General features: G+C 41.6%; 1 protein-coding gene across 2 annotated transcripts; it reads right to left on the bottom strand.

Annotated features, from left to right (window-relative positions):
* Window positions 1–121: 121 nt before the first annotated feature.
* lrp12 (low density lipoprotein receptor-related protein 12) lies at window positions 122–15,802 on the bottom strand. 2 transcript variants are annotated; one of them, XM_014984190.2, is made up of 14 exons: window positions 15,654–15,802; window positions 14,623–14,684; window positions 14,240–14,539; window positions 12,284–14,122; window positions 9,303–9,380; window positions 9,085–9,220; window positions 7,701–7,903; window positions 7,241–7,488; window positions 6,613–6,762; window positions 6,315–6,536; window positions 5,626–5,892; window positions 4,872–5,074; window positions 4,656–4,788; window positions 122–3,676 (listed from the first exon to the last, which is right to left on the bottom strand). In XM_014984190.2, the coding sequence occupies exons 4-14, from the start codon at window positions 12,336–12,338 to the stop codon at window positions 2,756–2,758; spliced, it is 2,616 nt and encodes an 871-aa protein (XP_014839676.2). In that variant the 5' UTR covers window positions 12,339–14,122; window positions 14,240–14,539; window positions 14,623–14,684; window positions 15,654–15,802; the 3' UTR covers window positions 122–2,755. The 2 variants fall into 2 exon arrangements, with proteins under 2 accessions (XP_014839676.2, XP_014839677.2); XM_014984191.2 differs by having other exon boundaries at window positions 9,303–9,359.
* Between the last annotated feature and the right edge of the window lie 212 nt (window positions 15,803–16,014).

Below are 16,014 nucleotides of genomic sequence, written 5' to 3'. Positions count from 1 at the left end.
GACATCAAATGCCAAAAAAACTAATTCAGGAGGTAATTTCTGCTTACCATAACTGCATAAGGCAGACTGGAGTGCATTTGGTGAAAATGAAGTGAAAGAAGATTAAATCTCTCGAGTCAACTCACTTGATGTGAACTTTTAATCCTTAGTGCAGTTTACCAGGTTTTAGTTTTACAGACTCAAAGAAAAACACCAAACAAATTGGATCATGCAAGTCAGAAAAAACAGCTCCACAACAACACAATAATAATAACCATAGTAATATTAATAATAATAATAAATATACACAATCACACTCACACAAGGTCAGCCGAGTACCAAAACAGTAACGAGGATCAGAAATACAGACGCTTGAATGGCTTCAGTCTGGGTCGGGAAAAGAGGAGCCACAAACTAAAAACACAACGTTTATAATGGAGATGTGATCGGTGCTGCTTTCCGTTCCAGTTGTGGTTCTTCTTGGACATTTTGGTCTCATTTCTTCTTAGAAACTGTCAGAAGTGAATGAGAAGAAAAACCCAACAACTGGAGCGGGCGAGACAAATTTTCCAATCCAGAACAAAACGGCATGAAGGACGGGGAAAAAAAAACAAAAAACTTTGAAGACCGCGATGAGGATCACATGACCTGGATCTCAAAGTCAGGATTTAGTTTAAAAATATTAAACTAAAGGTTAATAAAATGACATTGTGCTTTATATTCAGTAATATGATAAAACGTTGTCCCAATGTCTAACAGCTGACGGCTAATAGCATAAAATCAAGATTAAGATGTTTATATTGGCCACAGGGAAATAAAACTTAAAATAAAGTCAGCCCGCTAGCAGGCCTCTTTGGAAACCTCCACTGGTCACATGATCCTCATCATTTCCCTTACAGACTCAACCAGCAGCCTTAGAAATGGAGGGACCTTTGAAACTTTTCCATTTGATCAGGAGTTCCCACAAATCACCCTGTCGTATGGTTTCCTTATCAAACTATTCCGTTCTTGCCAACGGAGAACCATCAGTCTGTTCAGTCAGGGATCGGTTTACTGTCGTACCGTTAAGCAGAACGTTTGCCTGCGATGAACAACAGAACTTGAGGGCTTTGGGTCATTTTGACTCATTGCCGACAACCTCTGTGTATCTGTAAACAATAAAATGTGTACCTATATCCTTAAGCCAAGGCGTACCAGTTTACTTTTTGCTACAGTTAAATATTTTCATGAAATTCTGTTTTAAATGGCAAGAAGAAAAGCCCAAATCTCACCCAGAATTTCTTAATATAATTCTAAGTGACCTACTGCTGGTAGATGTTGATTGGAGTCTTATGACCACATTTCCTTGTGTCTAACGGTTTAACTTCTCATACTAAAAAAAAAAAATCTGTTAAACTGGTAACATAACAGCGAAGTGGCGAAATGGCTGGTGGCTGAACGCGTGGTTGGCAGGCGGTAAACAAACAGCAGAGGAACCACAAACTGTTTTTTTTTTGGTCGTACCAATAGGAAACAGTGACATCACACCCAAGACTCTGATTGGTACATTTATCTGTAACCTTTAATCCAGCTAGCATGCTAACAAACTGTAAAATAAATTAGACAGAAGCTCTAGTCCAGTGTGACATGCTAGCACTGTATGCTAGCTAGCCATTTGAAGTGAAAGCTCTGGTTGGCATCTATAGCATTAGCTAGCTTGTTAGAAATGAAGAGCTAACTTGTTACTCTGTGTTAGCATGTTAGTCTCGCGTTTAGTGAGTTAGCTTGGTACAGTTTTACAGAAAAATAATTGCAGTCCTGAAGCAAACGTGTTTATAATGTTACTTGGCATGTTAGCAGATCAGTTAGCGTGTTAGCTAAGGTATGAGAAGACGATGAAGCGCCATTTGTCTGCGAGAGGGAATGAGGATCATGTGGGATTTGGGTAATTTTGCCTCTCTGCTGACTACCAGTTAGTCTCTTCTTACTTTCATTTAGTACCTGTGAACAAGAACATTTGTACCACCTTTATTATATGTGAGTATTTTCATGAAATTAATTAATAGTGAGAAGAAAAGCCCAAATCTCACTGAGAATTTAATAATATAGTATAAGGGATGTATGACGCAAAGTTGTTAGCAGTGTTGTGATCAAACCAAAGGAATGCTAAGTGACCTATTGCTGGTAGATATTATTGATTGGAGTCTTGTGTCTAACGGTAAACAGCACTGTTTCATACTCAAAGAAATTTGGGTAACAAAACAGCGAAGTGGCGAAATGGCGGCCGAACATGTGGGGTTGGCAGGCGGTAAACGAACAGCAGAGGAACCACAAAACTTTTAATTTTTTTGGTCGTACCAATAGGAACCAGTGACATCACACCCAGGTGTCTGTTTGGTACATTTATCTTTAACCTTTAATCCAGCTAGCATGCTAACAAACTGAAAAAGAAATTAATTAGTAGCTTTAGCCCTGTGTGACGTGTTAGCTAGCTAGCAAGCTATTTGAAGTAAAGCATCTGGGTGGCATTTATAGCATTAGCTAGCTTGTGAGAAATGAAGAGTTAATTAATTTTAGCATGTTAGCATGTTTAGCGACTTAGCATGATGAAGCTTCAGTCTAAAAGAATGGCAGCCCTGAAGTTAGCGTGTTAGCTATCAGAAGAGTAAATTTAAGAGATGTGTTAGTAATGGTACTTGGAAGTTGGCATGTTGTCTTGTTAGCGAATCAGTTAGCATGGTAGCCAATGAATGAGGAAACGCTGGACAGTTAGCATGTTAGCTGGCAGGCTAGCCTGCTAGCAGAGCAGCAGCAGCTCGTCGTCGCTGCTCTCCGTCTTGCCCGTGGCCTCCAGGCAGGCGTCGGGGATCTGAGCGGTGTGGACCATCCCGCAGTGTTCACAGGTGCCGTCCCGCCCCCCCCGGCCGCTGGCGCCGCGGTGATGATGGTGGACCGGGCCGGCGGTGCAGGACGGGTGCGGCTCCAGCAGAGGCTGCCGTATGTCGCTTAGCGATGAAGAGGAGGAGGATGAAGAGTCCGAGTCAGAGACAGGGATGAGGAGCTCAACGTCTTCCTCTTCCTCTCTGCTTCCCCATTGCTCAGCAGCCTCAGGGTCGTTTCTTCCCGTCTCCAGCTGGCGCAGTGGGCTTTGATTGGTCCACGGCTGGTTCTGCTGGTTCTGGTTAGTTCTGGTCAGATTCCTGGCGAGGCGGTGCAGGTTCTGGGCCAGGCGCTGCAGGGCGGTGGACGAAGGAGGCTGGGGCTCGGAAGCCTCCGGATCAGAGCTGGACGTCACCACGGTAACCGGGCTGGATGGGGGCGGGGTTTCTCTGGGCCGGTCTCGGTCTCGGCTCGGTGTCGAGGCCACTGACGCCGCCACCGACACGACGGCCTCCACGGCAGAGGGAGGCGGGGTTTTGTTAGGCAGCGCGGCGACGGGCCCGCCCACGGCGCCGACCCCTCGCCCTCTCTCGCCCTCCGTATCGGTGTCGTCGGAGTCGGGAGACAGCAGGTCCGAGCCGGAGCTCCCAGTGCTCCCAGTGCCGGAACTGTCCTCCAGGTCAGCAGAAACCAGAGCCAGAGAACCGGAGCGGCGAGATCGGGAGAAGGTGAAGAGTCTGCGCCACAGGTTGCGATGGCGGCCAGAGGAGGGAAGTCTGATGGAGGTGAAGCCGAGCTGAGAGCGCACAGCCTGGCGGAGGTTCTCCAGAACCGACGCCTGAGGAAGAACGGACCAGAGGAAACCTTCAACAGACGGGTCCATTTAAAAACACACAGCTGAGCAACAAGGTCATTTCACTAAGGGAGACTGGATGCAGACAGGACATTTCTCCAACTAACCGTTTTAAAAATTAACATATTTTAGTGCAGCTTTGGCTCTGATGGAGTTGTTCTTTCAGCAAATGGATTTTTTAAAAACGATTAATCGTTTGGTAAATTAGTTGACGGTCGATTAATCACTAGTAATGTGATTAATCGTTTCAGCCCTACATTTCTATTTCTGATTTAGATCTTAGAAAACATTTGATTCCTCGAAAAGAATAGTTTGCTATTGGTTTTTCATTTGTCTATAAATGATTTACAGTTTTCAGAATATCCATTCACTTCTGACCTTTTTGGACATTTAATTTCATAATTATAACTTTGAAAGTCAAAAAATATGATTAATTTTCTCAATTATGATTTAAGACTCAAAATCATATCAGCGTTCACATTTCTAAAGTATTTCTTCAAACGAGCTAAATTAATTAATGATCAGTTGAATATTTAAAAGTTGAATTTGTGACTGTTGAACAACCTAAATAACAGACAAATATGAGTTAAATATATTATTTGTCGATTTAATAATTTAACAGCAAATATGGTTTTTGAATTGAAAATGTTATTGTCATTTTGTCGATAGGTTTTGATTAAATGATGAACAAACTACAGATTATAATCATTAATCAAATTTTTACTTTTATTTCTGAGAGTACAAGAGGCCGTGCAGATATTCAATAGTCAGAATAAAGTCACCTTAAAGCAAGACATTAATCGAGAGAGTAACTCCACAATCAAGTTTCTGTTGAATTCCTGACAAACTTTCAGTTCTGATGATTTTCTGTTTCCTTATTGAGCAGCGATGCAGAAAAGGGGCAGTGAAAACGTATCCAGTAAGCTGAACGATGTGTAGTCATGCGTCTCCGAACCAACTGTACCTGGTTGCCAGAGCAGACAGGGAAATCCTCCACCGGGGGGATCAGGCCCTGGGCGATCAGCTGGCCGTAGGAGGGCGGAGCCTCCCTCCTCAGCAGCTCCGCCTCCACCCTGGACAGCTGCGTCTCGAACGACCTGCGGCGGCAACCACACAGATTTTATCCCCACCCGTCGTCCGGCAGAGATCCGACAGCCTGCGGCGCGGCGCGAAGCCTCACCTGCGCTCAAACATGCGCAGCGAGTAGAGCTTGCAGGTGCAGCCGAGGGCGATGACCAGCAGCAGGCCGCAGATCAGGCTGCCGATGACGGCGGCGGTGATGACTCTGGTGGGGACGATGATGGGGCAGCTCTCCTCGTCGCTGCCGTCGCCGCAGTCGTCCTGCGCGTCGCAAACCCACGACTCGAACACGCAGCGGTTGTTCTGGAAGTTAAAAAACTAGATTAGCTCTACAGAACCAAAAGGGCTAAAAGTTACACGACGTGTTTTTAAACCGTAATAAACTCTGAGGCTGCAACTAACAATTACTTTAGTAATAAATTATTCTGGAAACAAATCTGCAGATTTTTCATTGAAATCACTTTTTATCCAGTTTTGGAAATGCATGAATAATTCAGCAGATATAAAGTGAATTTGAACTGAATGAAGCTAAAAACTCCACTGAGGAGCTTTTGGCTGAAACACGTTTACAGACATTTAAGATGTTTTCATCTTACATATATATATAGTTTTAGGTTAATTACTGCTCTGAATATGTTGTTTTTCCAGAAAATCACATGTCCAGTTTACTCCAGAAAACATTTAACTCATTACTAAATTAACTGACAATTATTTCAATAACTGATTAATGTGATTAACTGATTTAGCCCAAAGCAAGAAACAATGTCTCTTCACAATCACAGGCAGATAAACGATGAAACAAAGACGATTATAAAATTTGCATAGTTTTATATGAAGTCGGCTGATCGTCTCACCTTGCAGTGGAAGTTTCCAGGTTGGCAGAAGAAGCAGTTCTTTTCGTCCGACCCGTTGGGACAGCGGTTCTGGTAGTTGCAGCGGTCGGAGCGCGGGTAGCAGGCTCCGTTCCTGGAGCAGGGGAACTCGTCCTCCTGGCAGGACGAGCAGTTCAGCTCGTCCCGGCCGTTCGGACAGTGCCAGTAGCCGTCGCAGCGCTGCTGCTCGGTGTAGCAGCCCCAGTTGCCCCCGCAGGGAACCTCCCAGGGCAGGCAGAACCCGTCCACCTGCAGCAGAACAGAACCGGCTCAGACACAAACACAGGGATGCAATGCAAACTGATAAACATCTCAGACAATAGGAGAGCTTAGAAATAAAATGTGGAAAGTTTTTCATACCAGATCCAATTTCTAGCTTTTATTTTTTCTAAAAAAAAAGAATTGATTTTATTTGTTGTTTCTGTTTTTTGTTTATTTTGCATATTTAAAATGTTTTCCACTTCCAGAGTTAAATGTTCATCAGAATTTAAAGTTTATTTATCTTTGAGAATGTGTTCTGTCATCATCATGCCATTATTTCACTTGAAAATGGTTTCAAAACAATATTATTGTTTATCGCAATAAATTCTGGGACAATTTATCGTCCAGGAAGTTTGTAATCGTGACGGGAATAGGAGTGAAAATCGTTTTAGGACCGAGTCTGGGCCGACCTGGTAGGTGACGTTGAAGCCTCTGGCGGCGTTGATCTTGTCAGCGTAGAAGTGAACTCTGAGCTGACCGGAGGAGGAAACCACGGCGACGGGCGCTCTGGAGTCGAACGCCGTCAGCACCCGGAGGAGGCGGCGAGGGTTCTCCTCCAGTCCGTCGTAGACTTTAACATAGTCGCCGTATCCGGTCCCGTCCAGCTTGAAGTCGGTGAACCTGAGGATGACCTGCAGGAGGAAGAGCAGGACGATCACCCAGGTTCTCCTTCAGATTTCTGTCAGAGCCCAGGGGGTCAAAGGTTACCTTCCGGTGGTCGCCAGTGTCAATCAGCCAGGTGCAGTTGCTTCCTGGAGGGTAAAAGTCGGGGTAGTTTGGGGAGCTGAAGGAGCCGTAGAAGTTCCTCAGCCACTCGCCGCAGGTGGGAACGTCGCAGTCGATCTCATCGCCGAGATCCTGAGAACAGAGAAACACGAACTTAATCAGAAACGGTTTTTAATTAGGATGGAAAACTGCTGAGAGAAAAAACTGAATTAATCTGTTGTGTCTCTTAATCCTTTTAGCCTTAAGTTTCAAATCTCTGCCTGGATATTTTTGCTTATTTTAACTGGACCCAGTTCTTTAAATGTCCTGTGAGTAAATATTTTTGCCCATTTCTCCATAACAACTGGAACTTTTAATATTTGGCTGTTATTTTCACAATTTACCGTCTATTCGAAGAGTGGACCCTCAGATTCATTTCACTTCCTGCTCCGGCGGGAGTGCAAACCGCATCGTCTCCCTTTCAGACCGTTGGAGTTTTTCACACAGCGCAAAGTGTGGTGGAATTACGCTACTGTTAATTTGGCTGGACTGTTGGCGCTACGATGGGTCCAGAAGGGTTCATTAAGCCATCGGTTCTGTTGGCGTCGCCTGCTTTGAACCGGACTCTCACCTGGCAGTCGATGCTGCCGTCGCAGCGCAGGCTGTGGGGCAGGCAGGTGTAGATCCGGGTGTACCGGGACAGGCAGGGGAACTGGTTCAGGTTGCAGGGCTGGAAGGAAAACGGCGAGTCCACACACAGCTCTTCATCCGAGTTATCCCCGCACTCGTCCATGGAGTTACAGCGCCACCAGTCCGGGATGCACTTCCCATTGGAGCAGTGGAACTGGTCCACGTCGCAGCTGGACGCCTCCGGTTTACCTGCAACAACATCCCGATTAGCGGCAGCTGGAATCTCTCGTGCTGCCCCGGCGTCTCCATTTGGTCCGCGCTCTGAGGATTTAAATCTGAGACTAATCCAGAATTACATCACTGCTCTCTGAACAGCCGTTACGCAACAAACAGGACGACGCGCCAGAGATCACAGGATGATGGAGACGGGAAGGACCCAGAGCTGAGCGCACCGTCCTCACCGGTGATGTAGGACAGCCGGAAGCCTTTCCCCGCCAGGCCGTCGTCAGAGTGGAAGTGGATCCAGACGTGATCCTGGGACGAGATGTAGGGGGGCGGCAGGGAGGAGCCGCAGACCCGCAGGCCGTCCAGGCTCCTGTAGCTGCTGATGGACATCCAGTCTGAGGTGCAGCGGTGAGAGCCCTGCAGGTCGAAGTCTTGGAAACTGCAAGAGAATAAATAAAAATGTTCTTCATCCTGGGAGAGAATGACTGAAAAATACCGGAGAGGAATAGGCCACTGAAAAAATAAAAATATAAATATTCTGAGTTTTTAAATCAGAATTGATTTCAGATCTAGAAGAAAACGAGTCAGAAACTAAAGTCACAAATCAGAGGAAAAAAATTTGAATTCTGTGAAAAAGCCAAAATTAAAGAAAAAGAAAAAAAAGTAAAATTTGAGAAAAATAAGTCAGAATTCTGAGGAAAACACTGAGAGCATTAACAAACAAACACATTAACTATAAAAAGCAGGAAGTAAAAACGGTTTGAAATGTTTCCTAAAGCAAACTCTGAAACAGGCTTCAACTTTAGGCCTGAACGACAGCCTGAACTTTGACCTCTGCACTGAAATAAACCCAGAACAGACGGACAGCAGGCGACCACAGGAAGAGCAAAAGCACATCACGAACCGAGCAGCCGGCCAAGAAAAAGGCCAGTTTTCTAAAATAATCCCTCAACTTCAACCAAATATGCATCTGAAAACATTCAGGAAAACCAACTTTCCTTCTTTGGAGAGAAATGTGAGATTCAGATCAGGAGTCTGAAAACTTTATAAGCAAAGGATCCATTTTTTTAATCCTCAGATAGAAAAAAACTCGCTTAGAGCTGCAACCTAAAAAGACCATTAATTGCTGATAAATATAAATATTTACTTATATTTTTCTTAGTTTGTGGATACATTTTCTTATTTTATGTTGATGTAATAAAAGCAGAAACTTTCCAGTGACAAGAAAAAATATATATTTTGTTGGTACTTTTAGTGACATTTTGTTGTGGAAATTCAAAAACAGACAAAACGACTGATTGGTGGCCGGCAGACACTCATCCACCTCAGCAAAGGAAAAAAAAATCTGCCTCTGTCCTTTTCTGCTCTGCTTTCAGAGGCTGGACTGAAGGACCGGCCCACCGGGTCATGTCTGCTCGTTTACAGTCAACAATAGTCACCCCACTGTCACAATCTCAGCAACTTTCTTGCTATATTTAGCGACACTTCAGACAAGAAAAGTATCAGTCAGAATCAGCAGGTCAGGCTTTGTGAAGATCAAGCTTGATGCTGAAGAACTGAAGGGTTTAAATTTATATTAACACCCAGAAACATGCTAGATTGCGGCGTGGCGTTTATCACCTGATGGTGATGGAGTCCCCGGGTCGGGCCCTGATGTTCCAGCTGCAGTTGAGCCTGGCCGGGTACTGGAAGGGCCAGCCGGGGCTGGTGATGACGCCGCTGGACGCCCGCAGGAGCTCAGCCACGTCGCCGCAGGCTGCATGGAGGGAAGACGACTTCTGTTACAGTTTCACCGCAGGAATCGCTAAACACCGACAGCTGAGAGACTCTGAACGCACCGTTAGAGAATCCAGACACGTAGACGTTGTCATTCCTCTGAGAAGAAGCAATGCATCCTGGGAGAAACAGGGGGAACACTGAACAGCACATTCAGACGTATTAGGCTTATTCTAAAGAACAAACAACAGATTATTTTATTATAGTAATCAGCCAGAAATGCTTAAAGGAAACAGCTTCATTTGAAAGAGCAATCTGTGTTTTCAAAGCAGAACACTTAAAATAACTAAAAATATGAAGTTTTTATTAAATAAGTAAAGAAATATTTCCCACAATAAACATTACAGTCAGAAGAATAATACTGCGATGAATAGCATTATGCTGATGATCTGATTATATCCCTGCAGTGCATCACTTTAATGCTTTTCCTGTGGAGGATTATGGGACGGCGTTCTCATTTCACTGGTAAACACTGGCTTAATGCAACAACAAGAGAGAGAGAGAGAGAGAGAGCGAGCACGGATTTCTGAACGTTTAATGATTCTGTCACCGCTGAGCTGAATGTGGATCTGAACCTTTAAGTCCAGCGTTACACCTGCATGGTGAGGAGCGAGCTACGGTCGGCTCACCGAGCAGAAAATAAAATATACTTTAGTTTTATTATAACTAGGGCTGTTGTAAACGAATATTTTAGTAATCGAGTAATCTATCGATTATTCTTACGATTAATCGAGTAATCGGATAAAAAAAATTATAAAATGAAATATTGGTAAATCTGGCATAATACCGGTGTTACTATCAGATATCAATATCAGTCCAATTTTTCATATTTGAGCATCCCTAACAGTTGCTTTTTTGTAGTTTAGAAAACTAACCTGTAACAATAATAGCTCACTTTCTAAGTTAACCAGAAGAAAAGTTATAGAAAAATCTGAAATTATATTGAATTTAATAACAAAGAGGCAGGCTCACAAAAATGCTTATAAAAAATGTCTACAATCCAGCTTTTAGTTTATGTATTCATCTTCAGTGAGTTTAATAGATTAATTAAACTCACCTTGCCACCTAACCTGTCACGCTTTGGGTTTGAAAATACGGGAAATGCCGCCTGGAGTGGGAGGAGAGGGCGAATGAACGAACATAAGATGGGGTGGAGGGGAGGAAATAGACCAGCGGACTGACGAACCGTTAGACCGGGGGACGAACACGGGGGGAAGCAATACGGGATATTTACGACACCTTCACTGGTCACACTCAGAAACTCATCTACCAGCCATGTACGATGCGCTCCGCCACCCGTTTCTTCAGACCGGGATATGAAATTTATTGTGCGGTTCGTCGGTAAAGCTACATTTACTCGGTAAGCATCAGCTACTCAGCCGCCCGCCCTGTTCAGGCTATCCGCTCACCTCAGCGCTCTTCCCGCCGTTCGCTTTCAACCAGCAGCCCCGGAGGAGAAATGCTGCCGTACTCCAGGCATTCCCCCAGTCATTTTAAGGATGCTTATTGGTTCCCCAAAAACGATAAAAAGTCGGGCATTATCATCAATCAATAAAATCCCCACGGGCCAATCTTGAAGATTGGACTTTATGCCGCTGAGACTTAGCTTTTGTCAACAACTCAGAGGCGGAAGTGAGAGCTCCGCGCGACGCAAATGAAGTCCCGGCCGGAACACGGTGCGCTAACTAATAAAACATAAATTAACGAAGCTTCGAGGCAGGTAAATTTTTCTCGAGGAATTTTAGTAATCGAGGTACTCGAATCATTCGAGGAATCGTTTCAGCCCTAATTATAACCAAGAGCTTCATTTTTAAAAAATGACTAATAAAAAACTGCAAAAACACGCAGTTTTAGAGCATTTTGTTAAACATTTTGTTTTGCAGTGATTTATTTAAAAAACAGCCAAATTTTAACCTGATCAAATAAACGTGACAATAAAATTTAAAGTTTTATTTTAAAAAATGTGAATGTGAAGTTAAAATAAGCTGCCTCTTAAATTGTAAACTAACAGCAGGGACTTTTTAAACTTTTTTAAAATGTTAATTTAAAATAATTTAAGGTGACAAATTTACTTTGTTGCATAAATTGGAATTATTTTTAAATTTTCTCCAATTTCTGTTTGATTAAAAACAACTAACTAATTTATGACATATATTGCACCCTCAGATGAAAGAAATTGCACTGAATTACATAAATTGAAATATACCAATAACCAGCACATTAAAAAAAAATCTTCTATAGATTGTAGACAAAAAATCCAAATAGACACAAAAAATTGTCATAAATCAGGGGGAAAAAACTGAAACTAGTATTTACCAGGAAAAGTCACATCTTCATTTAAAGGTTTTTCAATGCAACATAATGAGGCCTGTCGCAACAAATCAATTAATCGCATCATAAATTAAAACAAGCTCAATAATTTTCATATATAATTTGTCGCTTTTCTCTCTTTTTACCAAAAACTGGATGATAAAACTCTTCATTTTGGAGTTTTAATCTCAACTCGCCTTTTTTTTTTAAGGACAGTTTTGTTTACAGAGACTTCATTATTCATTTTATCTGTTGTTTCTGTTTTGTTCATTTCTTTTGAATATTTAAAATGTCTTCCAGCTCCAGTGTTACTTGTTCATTAGAATTTAAAGTTTATTGATCTTTGAGAACAAAATGTTCTTGCATTTTTATGCCATAACCATTATATATAACTTGAAAATATTATCATTTATTGCAGTAACTACTAGGATCATTTATCGTTATTGTCAGAGACCTAAAAAAAATCATCACATTAAGGAGCAATTACCAGAAATACAAAATAGTTATCCATTTTTAAGGATCTTTACAGTTTTATATAATAAAAATCGAAACTAGAGGGGAGATTTTAATGTTTGTAATGAGATGACACCATAAAAAATTAAGTAATTTAATCGTGCAATCTGTTTACAATAGAATAGAGCTCAATAACTAAATAATTTGATTAATTTTACACTAATTCAGAGATTAAACAAATGCTTCCTGACCCATTTGAACCCAGGAAGTGAGCTCTTACCTGACAGGAGCAGCAGGTAGACGACCCTCTGCCTGCAGTCTGAACTGAGGGCCATAATAACCCTGGAGTCGGAACCAGCTGTTGGGCTTTTTCTGATCGATCTGATGCGATGATTACCAAGGTCACGGAAGAGAGCGCTGCATGTCAGCTGACCACATTAAAAATAAAAAATAAAAAACACCCGATCCCAGCCTCAACGCATTAAAATCTCCATAAAATCCTCCCCTAACGGCCGCAGCTGACCTGCGCCGCTGGAAACAAAGACATCCGAGCCCGTTAGCTTCAGCTAGCAGCGCTGCGGTTCTTACTAGCTGGTTAAAGGATTCATAACGGGAATAAGCTCCGCTGGTTCAACACTCCGACACATGTTGAGATGAAATACGGTTATCTAACTGCAACACAAATAGATATTCCCCCCCACAGAGGAGCGCTAACAGGCGGACTGCTGCTAATGAGCCTAACGGTGGAGAAAGTGGCCCAGCAGCCGAGACATGCTAACGGAGCTACATGGCCATCCAGCCCGTCCACCGTCAAGCAACCAGAACCCGAACCCTGCAACAGGCCAGCTGACCCGATAAGAGTTCAAAGAGCCGGGACTGAGGCCAGCAGAGCCGCCGTTACTCTGTTTATGGGTCCAAAAGCATTTTTACGGTTCCGGTTAGTTGTTAGCTTCGAGTCAGACTGAAGAGCAAGAGAGAGAGAGAGAGAGAGAGAAGCTCCGCCAGTGACGTCACGATTCTTCTGTTTTCCCTTTTTCTTTCTTCAATTTTTATCTATAATTTTTTTCTTTTATCGTTTTCTTTCCTTTACTTTTAATGTATGTTTTTCTTTCTTTTACTTATACATTTAAATTTGTTCGCTTTCCTTTCTCTTTTCTTTTAGTTTTTTTATTTTCACTTTCTTCTTTTTCCATTGTCTCTTTTTTACTTTTTATTTTCTTTCATTATTTCTTTTCCTGTCTTCTTTATTATTCTTTTTCTTTTCTTCTTTTGTCCATAAATCAGGACCATCATATCAAAACCCCAAATAAAATCACTCAGCATTTTATGAAAAGTTCTGAAACACTTTTAAGATAAAAACAAAAATGCCGTGTTTGTTTTCTCATCATCTTTTTTTATAAATCAAGAAAACACAGTTTGTCTTTCTATTTATTTTTTAGATAGATTTTTATTGTTATTTCACACACATCTACATATGCCCCAGTTTTTAAGCTGAATAAATCTTCATAACAGCATAACATTGTTCTTTTCCACAACAGCAGCACATCTGTTGTCTGTTGCTGGGTCTCACTTTCTGAACAGCAGCTGGAGCTTTTCTCAGCTGTCCTATTGTTGCCTTGATTGGAGACTCAAACCCCTCACAGGCCCTAAAACCTGCCCATCTGCTGTAAGCCCCCTCACCCACAACCACATGCCACAAAGAAAAGACTATTACTGAGGTCACAGAGCTTTACATTAACATATCCAAGTATTTAAGGGGCTCAAATGTGATTAGCTTCATTGTAGCACCACTGATAATCAGGTTTATTTTCAGGTTTTAGGTTACAAAATATGTATTTTTATCAAGTTGTTTCCACGTCACATTGTGTAAGATCTTAGCGGTTACTTTTTCCAATTCCAACGACAGGAAACATGTAATTTGATTCTAATAGGAATTGAACTGACAGCCACCAAACTGAATTAGGGATACGGGAAATAAAAGCAACAAAAAGAGCTTTATAACATATAACTATAGATAATTTTTAACCAAACACCCAAAAAGTTACGTTGTGAATTTTGTGGCGAAGTTCCTTTCAAGCTGCAGCTGAACATTTAAGCACCTCTATAGATCTTGAAGAAGCTGTAGACGAACAAGGAGAAATATTAGCAAATAACCTTCAGTACATGATTGGGTTGATATTCATAGTTATATTGTTTATATCAAGGCTAAAATAAAATAATTTGTAATCATACTCACGTTTTCAAAGCCTTCCTCTTGAATGGTCTTCCTAAGATCTCGCCTCCATTTTCCTGTTTTTTCCCACATTTGTTTCCCGTGACTCATTTCAATTCCGGTTACTACGCTCAGAAAATCAGAAGCACAGTTGTCATCCACACGAAAGATTTCTTCCAAATCTTTCTTGACATCGCGCTCCAACACCAAAGTGTCCGCTGTGTGCATGATCTCTTCCTCCAGCTGCTCCCGGAAAAACTTTGGAATGATGAAGCTGCAGAAGACTTCTTGTCTAATTTCCAGGAGTCTCTCCAGCACGTCTATCTATGAAGAAACATCATCATTTCCCTTTTTATATTCTAACACACAAAGTGTAAAATGAAGACTCAACTGTGTAAAATACAAACATTTTTGTTCATCCTTTGCAGCTCCAGCTCTCTCTTTCTCCTCATCTCCTTGTGATTCTTCACTGCCAGGAAAGACACCAAGTCTAACATGAATATAACAGCAAGTTTAAGATTTTAGAGCACTTTGAAAGGAGATTATGTTTCCAGCCACCTTACTGTTGTTAACAGACTCTGAATATCTGAATAAATTAGAATGTCATTAAAACGCCATTTTATTTCAGTAATTCAATTTAAAAAGCGAACCTCGCATAGATTTAATAAAGACAATCCAAACAAAATATTTGTTAGATAACAAATTTGTCAAAGCAGTGCTTAATGTGATATTCTACTCAGGAAGCTACACTACACTGGAGTAGGTTGGCCAAATAAAGAAAAACAAATTATAAGGGATCCATTAGTGCCAAAAATATGTTAATGTGTCTTTGTAAGGTGTGTATTGTACTGTGTTGTATTGATGAGCTACGCCTAATGTAGCGCCCTGACTTACAGCATTTCTAAGTGAACACTCATGCTCTGAACTTTTTTAGTTTTTCTCTGTCAATACTGAAGGTGAACTTCAAATTAATTCCTTGATGTCTATGGAGCTCAAAATACCAAACGCTACAGTAACGCTCATCTAGAATAAATATTCAAGGCAATACTTGTCACCCATTGAACATCAAGATTACATAAAACCAGTGCTAGCTTTATTTTCTAAAATAGGTCATATGATAGGCACAAAACTGCATGGAAGTGTGAAAGAATTCAATATTAAACATGCACAATACATATATACCATAAATATATTACATAGATACAAACATATTTTAAGCCCATAGTTTTAAACCTAAGACTTATTTATATTTTGCTACACTAATGTGTATTTTTGCATGTTAGGACTGTGCTGTTACTCTTAAAAATTATCCTGAAGCAAGAGCTTTTAATTTATATAAAAACCTTACAGCTGTAATTAAATACGTTTACAAATTTGCACTGCAGAGGTATATGTTTCTATGTAACTAGCCTGAATTGCATTTCTCTTCTGTCCTTACCTATATTCTCATATGCTGAAGTTAATCCTGTATAAGCACCAATAGCAGCGGCTGCTATGAGAAGACTTGTGCTCCAGCCTCCCCCTCCTGATCCTCCATCTTGGTTAGAGTTGCGGTTGGCAAGCAAGCGTTCGCTGAAGCGACACTATAATCCAACAGATAGCAAAGAATGGAAATGATCACTTTGTGTGAGCAAAACAATTAACAAGTGATAGCATTTACATCAAACAAAATGGACGCCTTTTCACCGACACATTTCCATAGACATATAAATGTGTTCAGTCTTTCAGCTTCTATGCTTGATCAACAATATAAAATTAATAACGTTTACTTTTTTCATTGAGTTATCTGCTTGTTGAAT

This window comes from Poecilia mexicana, unplaced genomic scaffold (genome assembly GCF_051168715.1).
Source record: "Poecilia mexicana isolate PSO_F unplaced genomic scaffold, ASM5116871v1 scaffold_11, whole genome shotgun sequence".
NCBI classification, from domain to species: domain Eukaryota; kingdom Metazoa; phylum Chordata; class Actinopteri; order Cyprinodontiformes; family Poeciliidae; genus Poecilia; species Poecilia mexicana.
Note: the sequence above shows the minus strand (reverse complement) of the source record. Positions and strands in the feature narration are given on the sequence as shown.